The sequence below is a fragment of the Chelmon rostratus genome, chromosome 3 (genome assembly GCF_017976325.1).
Source record: "Chelmon rostratus isolate fCheRos1 chromosome 3, fCheRos1.pri, whole genome shotgun sequence".
Lineage (NCBI taxonomy): Eukaryota > Metazoa > Chordata > Actinopteri > Chaetodontiformes > Chaetodontidae > Chelmon > Chelmon rostratus.
The window spans coordinates 14,114,725-14,139,043 of record NC_055660.1 but is presented as its reverse complement, the minus strand read 5'-3'; the positions used below and the strand labels follow the sequence as shown (position 1 = coordinate 14,139,043).

General features: G+C 42.4%; 2 protein-coding genes across 2 annotated transcripts; both read left to right on the top strand.

Annotated features, from left to right (window-relative positions):
• The first annotated feature begins 1,209 nt into the window (after positions 1–1,209).
• Positions 1,210–5,970, top strand: LOC121604619 (beta-1,3-galactosyltransferase 2-like). The gene is made up of 2 exons (XM_041934182.1): positions 1,210–1,387; positions 4,271–5,970. Exons 1-2 carry the CDS (start codon positions 1,344–1,346, stop codon positions 5,439–5,441), a joined length of 1,215 nt encoding a protein of 404 aa, XP_041790116.1. The 5' UTR covers positions 1,210–1,343; the 3' UTR covers positions 5,442–5,970.
• Positions 5,971–16,554: 10,584 nt separating this feature from the next.
• LOC121604692 (beta-1,3-galactosyltransferase 5-like) lies at positions 16,555–17,586 on the top strand. The gene has a single exon (XM_041934267.1). It carries the CDS (start codon positions 16,555–16,557, stop codon positions 17,584–17,586), a length of 1,032 nt encoding a protein of 343 aa, XP_041790201.1.
• The last annotated feature ends 6,733 nt before the right edge of the window (positions 17,587–24,319 follow it).

Sequence of the window (24,319 nt, the reverse complement as noted above, 5' to 3'; positions counted from 1 at the left end):
AAACAAGCTGATGTTAAGCACATATGCTGACGTCATTTTGGTTTAGCTTGTGTGCATGCTGGCACTTGCTAATTAGCACTGCACATAAAGTGTATCTTAGCTTTGCAGGTATTTGGCCACAAACAAAAGTATTAAAAAAATGGAAATTTTGATCTGGCGATGGTGCCAGAGGGAAATTTAGAGGGTCACTTAATTTGTTAAATGCATCCAGAAAGGAACATGAAAATCTATATAAAGTCCATGCTAGTCCATCAATAGTTGTTTGGGTATTTTCATCAGGACCAAAATTACAGCGATAATTCACCAGTGTTGAAGTTATTCACTTAATTCTTTCTTGATGACTTTGCGACAGTGTCCTCCATTAAAACATCAAGCCATTAGATTCCTGTCTTCTTTCTCATCTCATTCTCATTCCCAGCAGACCAGGCTGCGTCAGGAGATCACATAATACTGGGAAGACTCTGCATAATGGTGCTCCTGCCCACAGGTGAGCGTGGACACAAGGTTTTCAGCTGTTTTTCCGCAAACATAGAGGATAGAAAGCAGTGTGGTATTTCCAGCTTCATCACCAGCAGGAATGTGTCTCCTCCCTTCATCTTAATCACTGTGGTAAAGTCCCTTTCTCCTATCTCTCTTACACACACACACACACAAACACAAACACACACTTACCAAAAATACCAAAACTGCCACATTACCCCATGCAATAAATTTTGAGAGTGCTGTTTATGCAGCCACTGTGTATTATGTAAAAATTTGCATTTATGGATATGAAATTTGCTTAAAAAAAAAGAATAATGGTTTCCTTTCTGGGGACCTCATTTTTTCCCCCCATGACGTCAGAGGTCCCCACGTGTAAAGTGATGTCCCCATAACGCCACGAATACCACACTGCGCACACACACGGGCGCGCGCGCGCGCCGAGATTACAGTTGAAGGATGGGTGAGCTGGTTTAAATTTGGTTGTTGTTGTTGTTGTTCTTTGTTTTTGTCACCGTCATGGTTTGCGTGTATGAATGTGTTTGCGGGCGCGTGTGCGTGTGAAACCAGGTGAACACTTAACACCCCTCCTTCAAGACAGTCTGTAAAGTTGACAAAAGGTGTGACACTACAGGACACAGTCTCCCTCCCTCCCCAAGTCCTCCGCCCAATAACCCAACAACCCAGCCGCCTCTCTCTCCCATCTCTCTCCAGCCGGCAGCAGTGAAGTAATGGTGCGTGAAAGTTTGGTTTTTAGTTTGCCCAATAAACCGACATGATCAAATTCATGGATTAGAAGATAGAGGGAAGTCCAGGAGATACCGAGTCATCAAGGAAATCAAGAAGGAGGGGTCGCTGCAGTCATGGGAGATAAAGAGACTGGCTCAGGTGGGAACAGGCTGAAAAGGTAAGAACTTAAAATCACTTGACTCCCTTCAGTTGAATTCAGGCCATCAGCGTGTGGAGTGAATACAGTTTTTGCCTCATGATAAACGTGATGCACAGATTACTCAGTCTTTTTTGAAAATATCTCAGGCGGGTCTAAAAACGTTGGAGAAAGGTCACATATTGTTCTGAGCATCGCATGAACACTTATCATAAGACCAATAAACTTTCTCCTGATGAAAAGATGAGGATCACGCTCGTGACCGCTGAGCTTAGCGGACTGTCTGAGTGAGACAACATGCATTTTAATTTCCACGTAGAATTGAAATGTAGATAAAAAGAGACACATGAGTTATTGTTCCGCACTAAGCGCAAAAAAACAAACAAACAAACAAACAAAACAAAACAAAACAAAACAAAACAAAAAAAAAAAAAAAAACACGATTTTTTTCTATTGTTAACAACCGGGGAATTATTTTTAAGAACCGCTTCACCACGTGCGTATTTACGCATAGAAGCGCACACCGGATCATGCCACGTTGGAGACGATGACAGAAGCGCAAGAAACATAAATATTAAATGATGAATGATCTTCAGGCCACATCCAAACAAATCAATCAATTTTCTGTGGCCACAAACATAGACTGATACTCCCACGGTCTCTCTCCAGCCGCGACAAGGTATTCCACTCAAGTGCGGGTCCACACACTGCAAAGCAAGCTGTATGCATAATTTCTTAAATGTATATCTCTGACACAGATGTATATACTATACCATGTGTTGGTCTGACTGGTTAATTTGATTGGTCATTGCTGCATTAGGTTATGTGCACCACTAAAGTACAGTAGTAACATCAACAAAGGTGGTTATTAGCCACAAATACAAACTAAGTCTTGTTTCAGACTACACAGGTCTGGACTATAAGAAACACAGGTCAGTGGGCGCACACAGCAACATTTTGCCTTAACAGGTGAATCTTGGCATGATTTTGAGAAAAAATTAATGAAATATGCACAGTCAGATTACTCTATCAGGGGCCCTGGAATGAAAAAAAAAAGTTTTTGGCCCTCTTCCGACCCCCACAACCTGTGTTTTAGTTCTCATTACAGAGCAGAAAGCAGAATATGGCATCTTCATTACATTTCAGTTTTATGTAGGATTGTGCACCATGTGAGCCAAATATAAAACACAAAAATATACAAAACAACAATTTTACTAGCGGCCCGTGCTTGACCAAACAAATATTGTAGAAAATATCAGGTACTAAGTGTGAATCTTGTATATTGCCTTGTCTTAATGACTGTCAGGTACAAAAAAAAAAAAAAAAAAAAAAAAAGGCTGGCTGCATGAGTGGAAAAATGAGCACTATAAATTAAGAATAAATGAATAAATAAATGGGCAATATAGAATGGCCCTTTAATGCCATTTTCCGACCTCAACCACCCGCTCACAGGTGTCATAATCCAGGCCTTGTAACATATATCCAACGCACCCTGCCTCATGTGGCGGTCTATTTAAGACAACTAGCGCTTTCCACGTTTCCGCCCCTGGACTCCTGCGGACAATCCTGCAGAAACCCCTAAACACACCGCACTCCAGACACGCTCTCATGGCGCTCCAGGAAGCCTGCGCGGAGCTTGCCGTCCGCCCCGCGGGCCTCGCTGCTGCCCCTGCCCGTGTCACGACACTCACCCGTGGTCGCTTCCACCTGTCATCTCACCGCCTCAGACGCGCTCTCAGGGCGGAGGTCGGCGTCCTTCTGTCCATGCTGTCCGCGTCTCCGCTGGGATCGCGGCAACTCTTGGGCTTCTTCTCCGCCGAGGTGAAGGGAATCACTGCCTCACATCAGTAAGCTTTGAGGCCGCCGGCTGCTTTCTCCGATAATGACGTTTGCTGCAGGTGTCTGATTGCTGCAGGTGTCTGATGGCAGCAGGTGACCGAGCGCGATTTGTCGCCGGGTTTTAGTCTCTATGGGCCGTGTTAGGACCTGTTGGCTGCTGTAGTCCTTATCAGATCTAATCATGCTGCTTTTTTCTTCTTCAAGTGTTGTATGTCGTGTTTGTGATTAAAGAAATATTAAGCACAATATCTATGAAGTATTTCAGGACAAACCATCCAACACACCTAGTCATGCAGGTTCTTCTTACTCTGTCCGTGTGTGGGATCATTGAAGTTTGTTTAGGACTGTAAGAAATTATCATTTTTGATTAATCATCCAACTATTTACTCTATCAATCATTCTGTTAATAAAACACCAGAAAACCATAAACTATGTTCATCTCAGTCTCCCAGAGCTCAGGGGGACGTATTCAAACGTCTTGTTTAGCCTTCCCGACAGTTCCAAACCCAAAATATTAAATTTACCACAATGTTAGGTCCAAGAAAAAAAGCATTAATCATCATAATCATCTGTTTTTTTTTTTTTAAACTTTTTTAAACTTTTATTTTTGGCCATTTTTACTTTAAAAAACCACAGAAGCTGAAAATGGTGTGCTTGAAATTAATCATTTTAATGCTGTTATCTTGAGATCACAAGTTAATGATTTTGTTATCTTGAGATATGGAGATAATCAATTATCCAGAGAAAATGAAAGGTTGTTCCCTCTTATTACTTGTCACATTTACCAGAGATCGGGACTGCCACGGCAGCGTGCGTACGTGGCGTCTTGACAACTGTACCAACTGATGTAAGCTGAAAATGTCAGACTGTACTTCAGCTGTCATGTTTTTAAGTTGAATCCACTGATAGTTGTTGTTACCTCTGTGGGTACAGTGCAAATAGGAACTGCTAATAGCTAATTCAGCCTACTTTTGATGGTGCCAATTTGCTAAAATGTAAAGAAATATAGAATAAAAACAAACCAGTTTTCACCAGTTTTAACTTTGCCTTTCGTGTCCTTTTTAGACAACTCATCGACGGCTCGTATCGTCAGAAGAAGCCTTGGTCTCACTGCTGGTTCCAGGTCCTGCTCCTGCTTTGTGTGGTGCTCTTCATCTTGTGTTACACTCTGTCCAATAGCTCTCTGTCGAGGTGGGAGAATTATCCACTCCATGAGCAATACCGGAGGTTTTTCAGTCAGCCCAATCAGGATAATCAAACTCCTTTTTATCAGGCCTATGCAACACACAGAGTTAAAACAAATGAAATCCTTGAAACTGCAGAAATCCCTAATGTACCAGCTACTGCACCATCCACTATACCAGTTATAATACCACCTACTGTACCACCTTCTGGCATTCAGTACCACCAAGCCTATGCACGCAACTACCACTTTATTATGGACAACACAGAGGTGTGCAAGACCAAGTCCCCTTTCCTGGTCCTTATGGTTCCAGTGGCACCAAATGATGTAGCAGCCCGGGATGCAATCCGGCAGACATGGGGCAAAGACAGCAAGGTTCAGGGCGAGGTGGTGCTCACTCTGTTCATGCTGGGCTCCTCTAGAGGAGCGGACGTTGGTCAGGTGCAGGAGGAGCTCAAACGGGAGAATCTGCAGCACCGTGACCTGATTCAGAGTGACTTCATGGACACGTACCTCAATCTGACCATCAAAACCATGGTGATCATGGAATGGCTGGTCACACGCTGCCCTACAGCAGCATACGCCATGAAGATTGACTCAGACATGTTCCTGAACATTGACAACTTATTGATCATGCTACAGACGCCAGGCATCCCCAAGCAGAGATACCTGACAGGGATGCTTATGTGGAACAGGCCAGTTGTGCGCTCAAAGGACTCCAAATGGTACGTCCCTGAGGAGATGTACTCAAAACCCACATACCCGACCTACACTCTGGGCATGGGATATGTCTTCTCCAATGATCTTCCAGTTAAGCTTGTGGAAGTCTCAAAATCAGTCAAACCCTTTAATATTGAGGATGCTTACATTGGAGTGTGCATGGAAAAGCTAGGGCTTGCACCCACATCACCGCCAAACCCCTCCCAGTTCAAGGCCTATTCAACAAAGTATGATCGCTGTGAATACTCCAAGATCATCACCTACATTCTTGGGTCTTCGGAAGAGTTGGTGAGATACTGGACTGACTTGAAGAAGCCCGGACCACCTTGTTAGGACATGGTTGACTACAGACGCACTGAGAAATCACATGGGTGGCATTCAATTAGGTTAACTTATTAAGGATTTCTACTCTTCTGGTAGATAGCACTCATAGCATCCTCATTTCAGAAATGAGGCTTGGGATGACCAGTTTGGAGAGGTTACAGAGGTTTCTGAATAACTGCACTATATAAATGTCCAAAAGAAGCCATTTATTTACTTGTGTGTATTTAAAACTCTTTAGGCTTGCCAACAAGAAAATATAGCTGTTTATTCATCCTGACATGTAAAGTAAAGCAAAAATGTGAACAAGTGGAATTAAAAGTACTCTGAGGATGGCTAATGGTGTCGAAGAGCCATGTTTTGACGAGCATGTACCATGGTTATACCTGGAAGTCTACAAAGGCAGACATGCCTGCCTCCATCACCAGGATGCCCGGATACACACTTTGTTAACTGCAGGGTGCTGCAGGAAATTAGCAGTGAATCACTCTTTAAAGGAAAAGAAGTCTACTTGAATCGAATGCAATGAACGCAAGGTGAAAGGTGTGAAAGTTATTATTTCACTATTTATTTTGCACACAATTGTACATTTTCAAAATGTCTTTTTAATATTCATAGAAAATGTTTTAGTACACTTAACATTTTTGAATTTAATGAGGTTTTTATCAAATTTACTCAGAACCAAATCTTCACATGTGTTCTGGTAGCAAGTTGCTGGAAAGGGTTGGGAGAAGTTTCATTAACTTGAACAGTAATATTATCAAGTAGCACAGTGGGGTCCTGAACAGCCAAGTGAACTCCTTTAATCAGTCACTCAACCTTTATTTAAATCTTGACGAATCACTGAGTATGCCCTCATTTCCAATGATGTCCAGAATACAGTTACAACACAATAGAAAATAATTAAGAAGAGTAAAAAACAGGGAGCAGTTCAGAACAAAAGCAGAGTGGTTTATAGTCATGACTTTAACTGAGCTTGTTGCTGAAGTTGTATTGTGTGTTGTAAAATGTTTTGAGTATCAAATATTGACCGTGGGAGCAGTTTAATAAGGAAGTGGTGAATGATGGCCTGTTGCCCTTAGGGGTTTTATAAATAGACGCAAATGTCTGTCATGTCTTACTGGTTGTTAAACCTTTCATACAAGATGCAATGATGAGTAGAATAAGTGTCACCAGTAATGAATACTAGGGCGGAGTGATAATCTGAATCAGGGGTTTAAGAGTGGGGAAGATGGGCTAAATCATTGTTTTGAAGGATGGATTCAGATAATTTTCTGAGTCTTAATATTTGGGACCCCCCAAGAAAGAGATGATATCCTGGTGATAATTGATTTGCTAAATCAGACCACTGAAGCCCTACATGAGCCTTGGCTGAACTTCAGAACGTTTTGTCCCCCATTTCTTACACTGGAGTCATGCTTGAAAGGGATCTTCAGTATGGAGAGGAGTAGGGATACGGAACTCTACTAGTAAAAAAATAAAATAAAATCCACATCTGCTTTAAAAATCATCAACTGAACAAAGAAAAAGCACTTAGATTTCTGCATGCTCTTCCAAACAGAAAGGAACACAATAAGTCCTAAATAATCAGCTCAGGAAGGACGTTTTCCTACACGGAAGTCTATTTCTCTGTTCGTGTCTATGCTATTACTTTAATTGTTCCATGGTCTTGAATTGGGATGGGCAAGGGAGGCTTGTTCAATACTGTCAACAAAGAAATAACTACTAAGAGCTGCCTCCTGCAGTGACTCATCATGAAGAATACACAGAGCACAGAGCGATCATCACTGGTGCAAGGCTAAAACTGGACTGGTGTCAGAACAGGACATCATCACAGACTTTGGACCATTTCAAATATATTTTAAAACTTTGCGGTGACTTTTCTGAGGGATTCAGTGTACTGTAGATATACAGTAAATAGGAACGTGAGAATATTTACACCTCTAAAAGCTCAATTTCAACTTGTAGAGCTTTTTCAGAGGTAGCAGTGATGGTAGTCGCGCACAATGACTCACCATCACTGCTGCCTCTGAATAAGCGAGGGCACCTTTTTGGGAACGATGAGATGTATCTCTTGACAGACACTGTCACAGATACGTAGTTTGTTTACATTTCTTCATTTCACGCAGATCACTGTGCCACTGTGTGAGTGATGCACACTCAGAGGGAAAAACTTTCCAAGACATAGCACACCTGAGAAACAGCAGATATGACAGTGAGTTGATATTTCCTTCACATTTGCACACATTCCCTCCGATGCAGCCAAACAGAAATCCAAAATTATGTTGCCATTTAGCTCATTATTCAAGATGTACCTTTTTATTTTTAAGCAGTTTTTACACTCCGGATATAGTTTCCTTCTATACTCTGTGAGACATCTGTTATACATCTGTCTGTATATTACACTGTAAACTGTCTGAATCAAACCTAAAAGGGTGCTTGGCTGACATAATCAATAAAATCCATCTTTAGGAATCTATTTTGAATTTGGAAGTTTGTCTTTACTTTGATTTCATGCATTCAGTGTATGTGTTGTATGATGTGTAAAATTTCTTCTTCTGGTCAGTCCTCACTTGAATGAATCAAAGAATATGTTGATCAGCCAATGAATCACGCCCAATCTGCCTCCTGGCTATAGTCTCCCAACATAAAGCATGCAAAGTGTGAAGGACTCCGAGGCCTTGCAGGTTAGCCACCATGTCAATGCATAAATGAATTATTCCTTATACAGTTGGCACACAGCAGGGTGTGATGCAGATACAAACAACTGTTTCAGCTTTTAGCAGTAAGGGTGTTTTTGCACATCAGATGCTGCATTTCAGTTTTATTCATTTTTTTTGTTTGGTCTAATATGTAAATGTGTTTGGGATTAGGATTAGAAGACAAGCCGCACTGTATTTGTGACCAGTCAAAACATGCATTTAAGATAACTCTAGTGATGTTTTAGCTAATCAAAAGTCTAATTTAATTAAGTTGATTAATAAATTAATTGGTATGGAGACACACACAAATCATTTTGTTTGTGTCTTTATCAAATACCTGCATCGAAACCCACAGAGGACTGTAGGACAGGTGCACACAGCTGCACAGCTGCTTTTAACATAAATATCTATTGAGAAACGAGTTTGAACTCAATGCAAAGTTTTTTTTCCCTCATTTCTCAAAATTCCCTCATTTGACTTGTAGGAGTTGTATAATATCTCTAATATCTTACGACAATGATCTTTTTCTGATTTAATGGATTTGATGTGAATTTAATGGGGTTTTTTTAGTAAGCAGACAAATCACTAAATTGTAATTGCCTCTAATGATCCACTTCTGAATGAAATATAACCCTTCAGATCGAACACACCTTGAAACGCTTTCTTTTCTAAGAACTAATTCAGCACTAATTATACTTAAAATTTGTTCAATTGGTAAACTTTCAAAAATAAAATTAAAAATATATTTAAAAAATTAAGCCTCCAATAATAAATGAATCAAAATAGAATCAGAATTAGAATCAACTTTATTGGTCAGATATGTTGACACACATGAGCAGTTTGACTCTGCTTGTCTATAATGAATGCATATTTACTTTAAATTGAGCGTTTCCTTCAAGGAAATCACAATGGAAATCAACAGCATATTATAAACTCCCATAAACTCTAAGAACATATGAAAGAACATAAATATGTCTCCATCGCCCTGTAATTAGGACCAAATTCAATCCAGGAAATTTGAGGAAATGAAATTTTAAAACAGAGCGTAACTTAATGCTTTAATCATAGCGTGAAGGATGGAGTTTGGATATGAGCAGATTCCTCTGGTGCAGCTACTGTACATTTGCTGTCAAAAATAATAAAAATAAATACGATATCTAGTTTCAGGCCTGAAATGAATTTGATTTGCCTTGGGGAAAACGAAATGTTTGTGTTTTAGACACAGAGGTCCATTTAATTCCTATTCTTAAGAGCTGGAACCAAATTAATGTTGGCATTTTTGCCAAGAAAAAAAAACGATTCATCGATTATCAAAAGAGTTGCGGATTAATTTTCTAACTGATTGATTATTCTGGCTCCAAATAATGACCATTAAATAATTTCACTTGGCTGCGCCGGAAGTCGGGGGCTGATTGGGTTCCACAGGCAGGCAGGGCAACAGGGAAGTGAGGGGCTTATGCCGGTGGGTGGTGTTCAGTCTGCTGCGCAGGTGAGCACTGCGGTGTCCGCAGACTGTGGTCTGAAGGGTCCGTCTCGGATCTCGACTGCGCTAATGCGATCTCTGCTCTGCCGAGAGTTTCACCACAGAGGGGAAAAGCCAGCGGAGACAGCACGTGCTTCTTCACAGGGACGCGGACAGGTAAAAGGCAAGTTACGGTAATGAGAAAGCTGGAATTTTTTAAAACGCTGAAACACTTTTTTTTTTTTTTTGAAAACTGTTGAAAGCAACTTTTAACACGCTGAAATGCTGGAAAAATGCTGTCTGCTATGTGTGCTCAATCATGTAATGTAGGTTTGCAAGTATTACTAGAGTCATGTCTGCACCAAGAGCCTGGATTAGATGGGTTTAGACTGCAGCTACTGCGTAGGCCTAATTATCATAGTTTTAACAAAAGTTATATATTCCAACTTGGTAATATGTGTTAAGAGTGTGTTGTAAAATTTGTAATTATCAGTCAAATAATAAATGTTTTCAAAATGCTAGAATTTGTCTGTCTGCAGAATAAAAATAGGTTAATTGTTCCTCATACACTGCTGAGGCTGTGGTCTAATGTCAGACCATATCACACTCACTCACACACACACTGCAGCGAGGAAGTTCCCTCCTGTCACCTCTCAACCAATCAGAAACCAGCTCCAGTTAGAAAAGCAGTGATTAACTGGTGATAGATCCAGGAAACAGTAGAAAGGAAGGAGAGATCAATGAAGGGAGGTTAGAGGAGGGTGTGTGTTGATTCAAATCTGTCTGTTTTTTTGCTCAAATGCAAAATGAATGGACTTCATTTAGCGATGTCAGCACGTATAACATAATCCCTTCATACAATACTTTTTGTCCTGTGTTCTACACCTTTCTCTCCTTTGACACTGGCTGCATCATCACAGAAAACTCTACCGCGATTGGCCCATAGTGGCATAGTGGAATGTGGGGCTTGTTTGTCAAACAGTTCTTTGCCATCAGGCTGTAGGAGCGAGCTGCCAGCCGGCATCCACCTGAAGCTAGAACTCGAACGGTCGAACTCGAACACAGACAACAGAACAAACCTCAGACGTCCTTTCTCCTTTATGCTTTGCGATATTTTTAAGTTCACGTAACTGTTGTTCCAGATTTATTTATATAGATTTAATCATTCTTCAGGGAAACAATATAGCTTTAACACTAAAGCTGGGCATACACTGTACAATTTGAACCCTTTTTGACCTGATTTTTTAAATTTTGTTGGGCGTCGTTTGCCGTTCAGTGTACAAGGGGAGCGAGGAACGATCAGCTCCTGTGGCAACAGCATGCATGCCTGTCTGATGCACAGAATCGCAGAGATTCTCAAGGCAGCACGCTTCTGCCTTGATAGCATGTTAGCACACTTCAGACTCAGTCGTCTCTGACTCATACAAAGAGCTTTTTAACAAATCTTTATTGACAACGGTCCATGGGTTCAGGGTCCGATGGGCCGAGCAGTGTGAGCACAGCAATCGTGAACTCTGGCTTTATATCGCAGGCGATTTCCACGTACAGTAGGAGTTGGAATTAACCAACACTTCAAAACTTGTACAGTGTATGCCCAGCTTTAGTTATTTTTTTTACAACATCACAACACACAGGGACGTGCCACAGTTGCAGCTCCAGCAGGTTTCTCCTGCCTTTTGTCTTCTTGCTAGCATTTTGTTGAAAGAAAAAGGCAATCAAAAAGCTAAATGCAGTCTAATTGCATGTTGTTTCACGTTCAAATCCTGGATGAGCCCTCAAGAAGGACAACTCAGGGCTTTGTGAGAGCGTTTGATGTTTCTCTGTCAACAAGGATCTTGTTGAAACTGGGACTAGTACTGTCTGGCAGAGCTTCACAGGATGTGAATCATCAGAGAATTTGATGTTGTACATGCTAGAGTGGAGTCAGGGACTGCGGCAAGGCTTACAAGACTTGCACATATATGTCCAGGAGCTTTTTTGCCTAGCTTAGCAGAGAGACTGGAAGCAGGGGGAAACCGCTAGCATAGTGATCAAAGTGATGGGAAAATGAACACTTCTGATTGGGTTTTATTTGCGACTGTTGACTGTCATTCAACAGTGATTTAGCTCTTTTTGTGAAACAGGGAAGGTGCTCCTTGTTGATTCATTGGTCTAGACCAGGGCGTCTCAAAGTCCAGACCTTGGTCCACATCCTGGCAAGTAAAACCGGACCCAGCCCACAACTCAGGCATCCTTAAGTGGCAGCCAGTGGGCCACATCTGTCCATTTTTCTAGTGCTTTGAGGTAGTGCTCTACCTCTACTTTCTACCCCCTACCCGAACCAGGGGTGTGTGTGTGTGTGTGCGTGTGTGTCGGCATTTTATGACCATAAACTCCACCAGTAGTGAGCAGTGTTTGCAGATCACAGCAGCGTCACGGCACCAATCATTGTTGATGTAAACACAGAGTCCCCTGCTGCGTGTCTTACCTTCCTCAGCGAGAGCTCTGTCTGCTCAACAGCAGGTTAGCCGCTCGAGCTGAATGGCGTGGTCTGTAACGCTGTTGTTGAGCCAAGTTTCCGTGAACTTCTTCTGTTGTTGTCCGTAGAAGGCGTAGGTAGTCCAGTTTATTGTCGTACATTGGCCAGCATGATGGTGGGGATAGCCGGCTTGTGTGGGCTAGCGAGCCTGGCTCGGATACCTCTGCGTTTACCCCACCTCTGTTTCCTCTGACGCTACTTGTGTCACCTCCACTGTGGGTGAGGCGCAGGACTGGGGGTCGGTTGTGTAGCAGGCCTCCGGAGCAGACTGCAGTCTCGTAGCTCTTCTTCTTGCATGGGGTTTAACTTGTGAAAACTGGTCCTGTCAACATTTAGCAGAAACTCCCGACTGTACTTGTGCTTGAAGACAGGTAAACGCAACGAAGACGAACAAAAACACTGTGACTCACACGACGAAAAACACAAAAACTCTGCACGCGCCACCATAGTACCACAATGATACCACTTAAACAGGCGATGGTAGTGCGGCACTTGGCAGTTACATGTGGCATCTAGGCCTGTGGTAGCATTGTAGCAGTTAACAATAGCTAATGCGATGGTAGTATCTTAGCAGTTAGCATTGGCATTTAGCAGTTAGCATTGGCACTTAGCAGTTAACATTAACAGTATAGGTGAATCTAGCTGTATTGTCTTCTTCTGTTCTTCTTAGCAGTTGGCGGTTAGCATTAGCATTAACTAAATGGTAGCATCAGTACTGGTCACTACCTGGAGCATCTCCTAAACAGGCCTGGGTCAGTTGAATGTGGCAGTGCTGTTTGGATTGTGTAGGAGCAGTGTGAACTGGCACTGGGGGGGTGACTCTGGGATGCCGGAGTTCACCGCCTAGCCTCCTGGAGGTGTTGTGGGACAAAGTAGACGAAACACTGTTGAAGGAAGGTTTCCACCTGATGACCCCCAGAGAAGTGTTAGGAATCACTGCTCTTTGGCATGTATAGAGACAGATTAGGGGTCCAAGGTTCTTCACTGAGAATGAATCCTCTTTTTGAGCACAAGTATCTTGTGTTTAAATTAACTCACAACTAGCTTTACTAGTCACGGTTGTGAATAGAGCAGCTGACAACAAGGGAAAGACCATGTGACTGCTTGGAAAGACAGCCGACAGGAGGGAAAAGATCCCACAGGTGCTGGTATGGGCTAGCAACCATGACAGAAGTGGCAAGACCTAGCCTTGCTGCAACCAGACTTAGCTACAACCAATATAAGGAAAATACCCCAAGAGTCAGCGAGAGCAGGGGTGGAAGATGACTCAAAGGTGGATTGCATGGTAATGAACAGGATAATGGATATGACTATGCCTTGGATACATGACTCAGTGAGGGATGGGGGCATGGACCCATCTCTTAGGGCCAGAGGTAGCAGTACTCAGGTGACAGTGAAGGCAACTAAGGAGAGCAAAAGTTGTGCAGCAGAGGATACCGCCATGGATAAGAAGGATAAGAAGTTTGAAGTTTGTCTATGTGGCTGGCAGAAAATAACATCAATCCAAGGCCTTAGAACTCATCAGGGAAAGAGGAAGTGTTAAGTGGTGGAAGGGCAGAGTGGCCGCATCGACCAGTATTTCTTGAGAAGTCAGTCAAATCAGTCTGATGAAGTCCAGAGACAGGTAGAAAACCATAGTTTTTGGAAGCCCTTTAATTTTGTGAAGGGCTTGTTTAATCAAGAAAAAGGAGGGCAACTTAAGTCTTAAGTCTAGGACGGCATAGATAAATCTGGGCTCTCAGGAAAACTGAGGTTGTGGTGTTTGCAGTTTAGCTTGTATCCTGGGTTCATGTGGCCAATGCCAGTATATGAAGTCCCATTATCTATAGCAGAGAGAATGGAAAGGCTAGTTAGCTCTTATATTAGGACATGGTTAGGTGCTCCCAGGTGTTTAAGCAATGTAGCTTTGTATGGGAAAGGGAGGCTTCAGCTGCCAGTGTCCAGTCTAACAGAAGTGTTTAAATGCACTAAGGTTAGGACAGAACTTTTGTTATTGGGGAGTAAGGACATGTTAGTTATTAATGTGGTTCCGAATCCGACTAGAGGGAGGAAATGGAACCCAAGGGCAGCAGTGGAGGAGGCAGAGGCAGCTCTCAGGCATGCAGAAATAGTAGGAAATGTTCAGTTTGGCTGGGGAGGCTTGGGGCTTGGCCCAGGCAAACCAGTGTGGAACAAAGCAGGTCTAAAGGAGAAAAGAAAGCTTGTAGTGGAACAGGTGCGTAGGCAGGAGGAGTTGTTAAGGGGGGGGGGGAAGCAGTTGGTCAGGCCAAACAGGGATAATGGTTGAATTGGGAAAGTGTTGAGAAGACTAAACTTAGTTGGAGGGACCTGTGGAATATGGAGGAAGGCCGCATTAAATTTCTGATAGGGGCGACACACGATGTGTTGCCAACCCCGCAGAACCTAAGTAGACGAAGCACCGTTGAAGGGAGGTTTCCACTGCTCTTTGTTGTGTATAGAAACAGATTAGGGGTCCAAGGTTCTTCACTGATAATGAATCCTCTTTTTGAGCACAAGTATCTTGTGTTTAAATTAACTTTGTTGACATCGATGTGTTTCCCACAGATTTTCAATGCAAGTGTAACAATCACCAGAATGTTGAGTGAAATTGCTAAAATGTGTTAAAAATGGGTTGATAATGAGGTGCCGTCTCTCCCTCTCAGACCATTTGATATTTACTTAGTTTGGTAGTGTTAGAGCATGTGTGATGTTGACTGACCTTAGCAAGAAACCACTGAATCTGGTTAAGCAGCCCCTTGAGTCACTGGTATTCTCATTGTGTTGAGTGGTGGAAAATGGATGGCCTGCATCTATCTTTGTGCTGAAATGTGTTGTCTGAGCAGGAGCAGAATATTTGTGGAGGAATGATGGATGGGAGGCCTGTTTCTATCTTTGTGCTATAGTTTTTTTGTCTGAGCTGGGACAGAATATTTGTACTGGCAATGTGGGAGATTAACTCTCTGTCGACTCTTTTAAGATTCTCTGTACCACAGTTGTTCGATTGTTAAATGAGGGTCACTAAAGGCCAACTGACAGATAACATTCCTTACAAGATCAGGGCCATTTGGTTAACACTGAACAAATGCTTGATTGAGGAAGTCTTCTAGGGAATGGTCAATCTTGCCATTTGTATATTATGAGTCTAGCAACTTGTCATCCTTTGTTCTTTCACTATATAAGGTGAATGCTCTGAAAGTTTGGCAGAGAACGCTTTGGCCTGGTCTTCTCTCCGTGTTGCATGAAGTAAAAGAGATCTGATCCGTCTCACACCGTGTTTGTAATTCTTCAGAGAATTAGCACTCTCAAATCCACAAGAAGAATTTCTTCAACAGCATTCATGCATTTGGCTTGCCATGATGGGCTCACACTCAGGCAAAAGTCTCATTAACTATCCATGTTAAACACTGAAAAGGATGCCAGACGTGTGGAAATATGTACTTTCTTTGACTGAAAGCAATACATTTTCACTGTCACTAAATGCAGTCCAGTAATCACACACTTGAATATGATTCTAAGACAGGCAGCGATGACATTTCAGTGAAAATACTGATGCATGGACAAGATTCATGACACCTGAGAGCATACCTGTTTGTTGCTGCAGTAATTTACTTTCATAGTGTGTTTTATTGCATTTAGTTTTAAGGGTTTTTTTTAGTTTTGAGGGAGGGTCTTGTACAGTAGAAAAAAACCTGATGTATTACTCATAGTAGCATATTGAAAAATATACTGTTGGTATTGATATCCAGACTAAGATATCGTACTGGAGAGAGTATGAAAACTTTTCAAATGATACAGATAAACACTACTACCACTTAATGTGGTTCCGAATCCTACTAGGGGGAGGAAATGGAACCCAAGGGCAGCAGTGGAGGAGGCAAAGGCAGCTCTCAGGCATGCAGAAATAGTAGGAAATGTTCAATTTGGCCGGGGAGGCTTGGGGCTTGGCCCAGGCAAACCAGTGTGGAACAAAGCAGGTCTAAAGGAGAAAAGAAAGCTTGTAGTGGAACAGGTGCGTAGGCAGGAGGAGTTGTAAAGGGGCGGCAAAAGCAGTTGGTCAGGCCAAACAGGGACAAGGGTTGAATTGGGAAGGTGTTGAGAAGAGGAAACTTAGTTGGAGGGACCTGTGGAATATGGAGGAAGGCCGCATTAAATTTCTGATAGGGGCGACATACGATGTGTTGCCAACCCCGCAGAACCTAAGACTCTGGGTACAGGGCGACCAATCGTGCCCACTCTGCTCAGGTACAGCAAGTCTAAAGAACATTTTGTCAGGTTGTACAATTAGCTTGCACAATTAGCTTTTGTAATTACATTTTTAAAGCATAAAATTGTCTTTTTTTCTCAAATATGATTATTGTGTTGCGTGTTGCTGTTTTTTCTGAATTTGCTGAGAAAAGTGCTGCTGTCATGTGATAATGTGATTCTCTTTTCTGTGTAGTTATAATGGAGAGCGGGAGGACACTCTTAAAACACATCTTTACCTGCATCCTGGGAGCAGTGTTGTTCTTCCTTGTATATCTCTACTTTGACGGGAAATCAGGGAGGTGGGATGCTCCAGGTCACAGAAGAGTAGCAGGACCATCAGCAGCAGCAGCAGCAGCAGCAGCAGTAGAACTACAATGGGAGGATCCTGGTCCGTATCATGTGGCCTATCCCCGAAACTACAAATTCATCCTGGATGACACGCCGACATGTAAGAGCACAACCCCTTTCCTGGTCCTGATGGTTCCGGTTGCACCCAGTGACGTGGCGGCTCGGGACGCAATCCGGAGGACATGGGGAAATGAGAAACTGGTTCTCGGTCAGCTGGTTGAGACCCTCTTCATTCTGGGCCTGCCTGGAGGAGCTGATGCACATCAGCAGCAGGAGAAGCTCAAACAGGAGAACCTGCAGCACCGTGACCTGATCCAGAGTAACTTCCAGGACAGCTACCGCAATCTGACCATCAAGACCATGATGATGCTGGAGTGGCTGGCTGCGCACTGTGTCAAGGCCTCCTATGTCATAAAGATTGACTCAGACATGTTACTCCATGTCCAGAATTTGGTTAAACTGTTGCTGGATCCCAGCACGGCCAAGCAAAACTACATGACGGGTTTGGTGTGGTGGCACAGCCCGGTTTTAAGAAACCCATTCAACAAGTTCTACATACCGAGAGATGTGATTGCCGAGCCAGAGTACCCCCCATATCCCCTGGGCATGTCCTACGTCATGTCCTTGGACCTGCCTGGGAAGATCCTGGGAGTCTCTCCTCAGATTAAACCTTTGTACATTGAAGACGTCTACCTGGGTATGTGCCTAAAACACCTGAGCGTCTCTCCAACCGACCCTCCGGAAAAGACCATGTTCATTGTCGACCCCTTGCATCCTCTGAGCGCCTGCAGCCTTTCAAAAGTGATCGCTGTGACAACGACCAGCATCCCACAGATGACTAGCTACTGGCAGAGGAGCAGACAGCCAGAATCTAAATGCTGAACTTCAAGTTTACCAGGACTGAATTTGGACTTTTTGATGGTGGGTTGACCCTGTCCTTTATATTTGGATAGTAGAAGTGATACTATGGCAACATGAATCTGACACAAATTTAAAACAAATGAACACTAAGCATATTTATTATGGGTTTGCAGACAACTTGGAAGCATCTTGCTTTTTTTAAATGGCAAAACAGATGAAAGGATTTGAACCATAAAACACCTTGCTATCAACAGAGTTGTGTAGTAACAAGTTATATTTACTGCATTATTTGTACTTGAGAAATTGTACTTGTCGTAGTTGTTGTAATGCACACTTTTTAGTCTTACCTGAGGAGATTTTTAGAGGAATGCCACCGCTTTTACTCAATTACTTTTGGATACATTCATTGTGCCACTTTATTATTTTCTGCATTCATGCACATTCTATGAAGAGACAGGTGCTCAGCTGGTCTGCAGGTGCACCACATCACAGCCACACCTCCACATGACTCCGTTCAAAGCAGCATAAAGGCTGACGCTACATTAGCAGCACGACTTTCAGAAAGCGTGATGAGTAAGCAGCGCATAATGCATATTAATTGAGGGATATTTGGGTCATATTCCTATACTTTGATAAGTTTGATTACACTCATATATTCTGCTAATAGATTACATGCATATGCTTACGTTAATGATAGTTGGATCCTGATATGTTGATCTTATTCATATTTTCTGCTGATGGATTGTGTGACTGAACAATCAACAGAAATTATACTCCTCCTGGGTTAGCTTTTCCTTTATTATTCATAGAAGTGATTTAGACGAGGAGTGATTCTTTGTGTGCAAAATTTATCTAAGGCCAGTGTAACCTAGAACAGGAGGTTTTGAGATAGAGGCTTGGCATGGGGGACATCTTGGAGCCCTCGACTTAAGATAAAACAGGTTGGCGTCAGGGATAAGGGTGTCTCTAGATTTGTCCTTGCAAACAGGTTGCTGGGCCGGTGACGTTGGATTCTCAAAGATAACCAAGCAGAGGACACATTGCTGAAGCCAACGGCAATGAGGAGGAGCCAACGACTGTTTCAGCATTTCCTCATGTTCTGTCTATAAAATACTGGGTCAGGGAGAGGTAGTGTGTCAGACTTCGTGAACTGACCCAACTCTGTTGTGGATCAGGGAAAGGTTAAGTCGAGACCCAGAGCTCTGTAACCTTGCACATTCTATTGATGTTAAAATAAAACTGATATTTTTGGACTGAACAGCTTCTCCTATTGCTTCATTAAAAGAACCCAGAGGACCAGAGATTTTTGGGACCGTCCTTGACATATTACGTAATTTTGAGGCCCACACTGAACTGGGGAATGCTGGTGTCCAGTATTCTGCACCTCACTGCCTCACACTCAGAGACTTTCATGACTTTGAGGGAGTTTGAGATTACACTCTGTAATATTTTTAATATTTGTGACTGCTTAACTTCTGTGTGTGTGTGATGATTGCTTCCTGATGATGATGTTGTATATATGCATGTTTTCTCTTGTAAAATAGATCTTTATCTCAATGAGTTTCTCATTAAATTAAAATAAACTACACATAAAAGTAATGTAATGTTTGCTGTTGCCTAATTTTGAGAAGTCCATATAATTATTATTTTTTTCTATTATTGTCTTTGGAAAATTTAAACTGTACTACGTGTTCTGTATTTAAAGTTAAATGTCGTGATATAAAGATAAAAAATGTACAGAAATTATTTTATTTTTGTCAAATCAAACCGTTTTTTTCTTCGGATGACACATTACTGGCACAAAACTCCTGTGCCTGTGTGCTGTTGTAATTTCTCCTCTCTCCAGCAGAGGGCAGACTAACATCATAAACCCTGCTGAAACAAATTCTCAGGATTTCTCAGGGAGAGCTGCCGTCCATGTGTGGGAGTTTCCTTCGAAAACAACACATCCGTCATTTTAATAATCTTTAAATATTGAGGATTCCTGTGCAAAAAATATAAAATAATCACAGCTTTACTCTACTTTCCTGCTTAATGAGTGTAGTTTTTACTACATTCATGAGAGTAACTACTGTAAAGATTTTCGTCTACATAGCACTGTCAACCTGATTTAATGATATAGGGAAATAGGATACCGAACAGCGCTGTGGGGCCAAAAATGACAGAAGAGCAAAGCAGCCTGCAGTGGCAAAGCACCTCCAAACAGATCAAAAGAAAAGCCTGCTGCACTTTTATCAGTTAAAGTGTCACTTTTATGTTGTGTCTATCCATTCTTTTTATTTTGATACCGTGCTTATTTCACCTAGGTCGACACTTAAATTCTTGGCAATGTATGAAACTGACAAGAAGATAGCTTGAAAGATATCAAATGTGATTCAAGCAGAGGCTTTTAGGGGCAGATTGACAGAACAAAAGCACAAACAGATTTAGTCATTACAAAAACAGTGTACTGTTTCAAATGGGGAAAGGATGAGCAACGCAGGCTCACACACACACAGAGGGGTCACTCTCTCCTCACCTTGAAGCCTTGGAAAAAAAACGAGAACAGTGACCTTCCCCTAGCTCGCTCTCTCTTCCTCTCTGGCGTGAACAGTCTTATCCCCTCCCATGTGTTCCCCATCCATCTCCAGCTGTCTATGATCTGTTCTCCCTTGTCAGATAAGGGAGGATCCCTGCAGTCAAAGGCCCTGCTCTCCCTTTTCCTGCCGACTGCGGCCCGTATAAATCACACAGATGCTGAGGACCCAAACCCTGGATCCACGCATCATTCAATGTTCTAACGTCAAAGATCTGTGCAAGAAGTTTCATTTTACACCTGGCAGTAAAACAGATTTTTGCGTGAATCCTGTTAACAGTGTCCTACAGTGTGTATTTTCAGGCACAATGTTATTGCCACTGCTGAGCCACCAGATCAGAGAAGGATCACGTTCTTCTTCTCTTCAGACTCTCTTTTCTCCTCCTCTACTTCCTGTCTGTGCCCACCAGACAGTTTGTTTGGGTGTGTGTCCTCCGCCTCTGCATTAGTGGGCCCATTTATTGTCTGGGTATTTCAGGTATAAACACAAAACCCTCACAGAGATTACACAGATTCTCCACTTTGCACGCACACACACACACATATAGAGGAAATTGCTCATCGTCTTCTCTTGCTTTGATGCTCTCAGAAGGGATTGAGTTGATGGAATCCTGTATTATTTATTGTATGCATATGAATGTGTGTGTGCATGTGTGTGTGTGCATGTAGGTCAGGTATGGGCTATGATTTATGTGCCTTTTCTTATCTTAAAACAAAGTCTTTCCTCACTGATTTGGTGCAGGAGGATGGAAAGTCTGCACTAAAGGTCTGAGACACAAGTTAATGAGAACCAGTTTGACACACATGTAGAAAGAAAAAGAGATAAGAGATAATAGAAGTTTTTCTGGTAAGATATTGAGATAAGTAGGAGAGGAAGAGGAAAGCAGGTATATATTCTTGTATCATTATCAAGACCTAGTACTGATTAATTTACTCTCAACCTTGTCCTACAGCTTCATTTTGTTCTAAACTTACATCCAAATTCACATTATTATGAGTTTAATCTGGTTTTATCAAGAGGATCTAGCCAACATGACCCAAAAGTCTAATCTCATTCAAATTCTAAAACATACAAGTGCAACACATGCAAAGAAATCATACCATCCACCCTCCAATATGCTCCAGTTTTACTCACAGACCAGGTGTTGCTGTAATGTAAACCCCCCTCCACATCCAGACTGGCTGTCCTCTGTGTCACCCTGACAAAACAGAGAGCATGGCAGGGTCACAAAACTCAGCTGGTCTTGTTTTGGCCACAGGCACACACACACACACATACACACACACACACACACACACCATCTCAAATTTATGTACCCTGAAGCCTGGAGCAGGGGTCTTCAACGACACCAGAGCCCAACAGACAGCAGGTTTCTATGTGGACTAAAGCCCAAACGTAGCATAGAGAGTGAGAAAGTCCACATAGGGAGTTGGCTGGTATGGGTGGAGGAGACCAGCGTTCAATACCCGTGTGAAAGTAATGGTCATCTTTAATTGACTCCAGGAAGTCTTTTCCTAAACCTAACAAGTAGTTTTGGCTCTTGAAGATAACCAAACTGCGTCTGTCACCGGCTTTATTTTGAAAGTGTAGCCAGACACTGAATATTTATTCAGTAGCCTTATACAGAAGCCTGCTTGTGGAGCACCAAGCTGTAGACAAAGCTAGCGATGAGCTAATGTGGCTAACATAGTGGAGCATTTAGGAGCTAAAGAGCCAGATTTGGTGACTGTCTAACACCGCTTAATGCCATTAAATACAAAGCCTGTTGGGGTTTATTTGGCCAATAAAATGGTTGTTTTTCGGAGCTCTTCTGTCCGTTTAAATGTTTGCCAATATGTGAGATGAGCTGTTAAAGGGCTGTAAAACCAGCAGAACCCTGGATTCCACAACACAAGGTTGAAATCCACTGAAACAATTTTCTCACACTCAGCGGACATTAACAACAACAGGAGATCACTGTTGAATCAGAAATGAATCAGAAATAAAACCATTTGATTTTATTATTGTCTAGTTTAGTGCACATCTGTAGTCAAAAAACATCAGATTTAGGTAACACGTGTCCATAGCTTCTAGCAGCTCTCTGTCTCACTCTCTCTCTCTCTCACACACACACACGAACAAGCCATTAATGTGAAAGTAAGCCAGACTCGGTGGTGATTTAGGGATGGCAGACAGTGGAAGGGTCGAGGTCAAGCTCTGGGTCTCATACTATCTCTCTCCATTCACCAGCCCGTAAATAATCACACAGGCCCGCGGTGACACGAGGGAAGCTGCACTTTGAGATGAAGGACAGAAGGAGAGCGAGGGAGAGGAGATGGTGTCATCTGATGAGCAAGGAGCAGCGAGATGAGAGACGGAAGACAGGTGTGGGCAATAGAGGCGTCCTGCTGTTTTCAGTTCTGGGTTAAACACTGGTTCCCGTTGGGAAACAGTTTGATGAACTTGCACAGCAGACGGGACGGACTGAGAGCAACGAGACTTCACTGAAGAATGTATTAATTTACTGGAAAGAGTTGATCTTTAAAACTTTAGCATCTGTGATTAAAATGCTTGAGGTACTTGTACTTAATGTGAGTATTTTCTACACATTTCAGAGGGAATTGTTGTACTTTTCACAATTATTTGACAGCTTTAGTGACTTTACAAATTAATATGTTTGCACGCAAAACATATGAAGAGCTTATTAAACATGATATTTTGTTATAAATTAAACAAACAAACTATTTCATGGTTCCAGCTTGACGAATGTGACAATTTCCTGCTTTTTTTTCTTATTAATGTAATTCTTAGACTGTTGGTTGGACAAAACAAACAAAACACAATGAAGGTGTCACTTTGGGCTCTAATTGTGACGCCATTTCCCACTATTTTCACAATTTTTACAACCAAACAATCGATTAATGGAGAGAATAATCAGCAGATAGACAATCAAAGATAATAATTATTAGCTGCAGGCAAAATTTAGGTCCACCTCAGACAACTACAACAGTAAAATCCTGTTTTTACATTCATGCACGACAATTTAATACTATGATATATAACAACGGTCACAGGGGACATTTTCCTGACTACACTGGCATGCTTCTGTTGCTCCACTGGCAATGAACAGGAAGCAGTCAGAAGACATCTGTAGGTGTAACAGGGTTGTTGCAGTGTGGGCTCTTTTCAGCCCTCCTTGATGCAGAAACAGTCCCCTGAGCAGCCTCATTAAATGTCTTCCTCTCACTACGTTTTGTGTCTGACATCTATGAGCACTGCTGTTTTTCTTCTCTTTACATTTTGTCAAATTCCTCCGAACCACAAGGACCCCTGCCACTCAGGTTCTCACGATCCCTGTCGGAGAGTCACTCCGTGGGCTGTGAGAACCACCAGCGGCCCTGGCTGCTGGAGGCCTCATGCTGTGCTCCACTCCCTTGACGCGCACACGCAGACGCAAACAAAAACACACACAAAGATGTCACAAGTCGATGTATGTTGTATATACACAGAGCCAAACAGGCGGACACGACGGCGCACACGGCCTCTTCCTCCAGCTTCAACATCCTTTCTCCAAACAAACACAGCTGTCGAGGCTGCTCCGCTATAGATGCTAAAAATGCTAAAGTACCAAGGCCTGAATGTGCTTTGAGTTCATCATAGCGATTAACACACATACATACTCCTGTAATCTTAATTGGTGCTGAATTATTTTCGTGTCATTATGAAGTAGTTGCAGGAGCTGTTGCAGCATTGAAATATTGTTGCTGTTGCTGCAAACCTGCAATAAACCAGCAGCAGTTGATCAAAGTGCTCCTGAAGGCAAATAGTGAACAAGGGAGTTAGCAATGTAGCTTAGTGCTAGCTAGGAGGAGGGCCTTAAAATAAGTTCTAAATGCTGCAGGAAGCCAGTAGGAACTCTAGTACCAGTACAGACAATATTTGTATTTATAGTCTTGATGTAGTAATCACAGCAGAATGATGAGGGATCATATTGGTAGCAGAGGGAGTGACAGCAGCCGCAGCAGCAGCAGAGGTAGCAAAGGTGGATTTATGTTTGTTTTTCACAGTGCCTCCAGTGTAGAACCTGATTCATCGCGGACTGTGTTTCTATGATTTTATGCACTTTGCAACCGTGGGAAGGTTCGCCTCGTCTAACGTCATGTAGAATGTGCCACGTCATAGCTTTCTCTAACCACGCT

Coding starts and splice junctions, on each gene's coding strand:
- LOC121604619 (XM_041934182.1), top strand. CDS start 1,344: ATGGGAGATAAAGAGACTGGCTCAGGTGGGAACAGGCTGAAAAG. Junction 1,388..4,270: donor GGTGGGAACAGGCTGAAAAG/GTAAGAACTTAA, acceptor TGTCCTTTTTAG/ACAACTCATCGACGGCTCGT.
- LOC121604692 (XM_041934267.1), top strand. CDS start 16,555: ATGGAGAGCGGGAGGACACTCTTAAAACACATCTTTACCTGCATCCTG.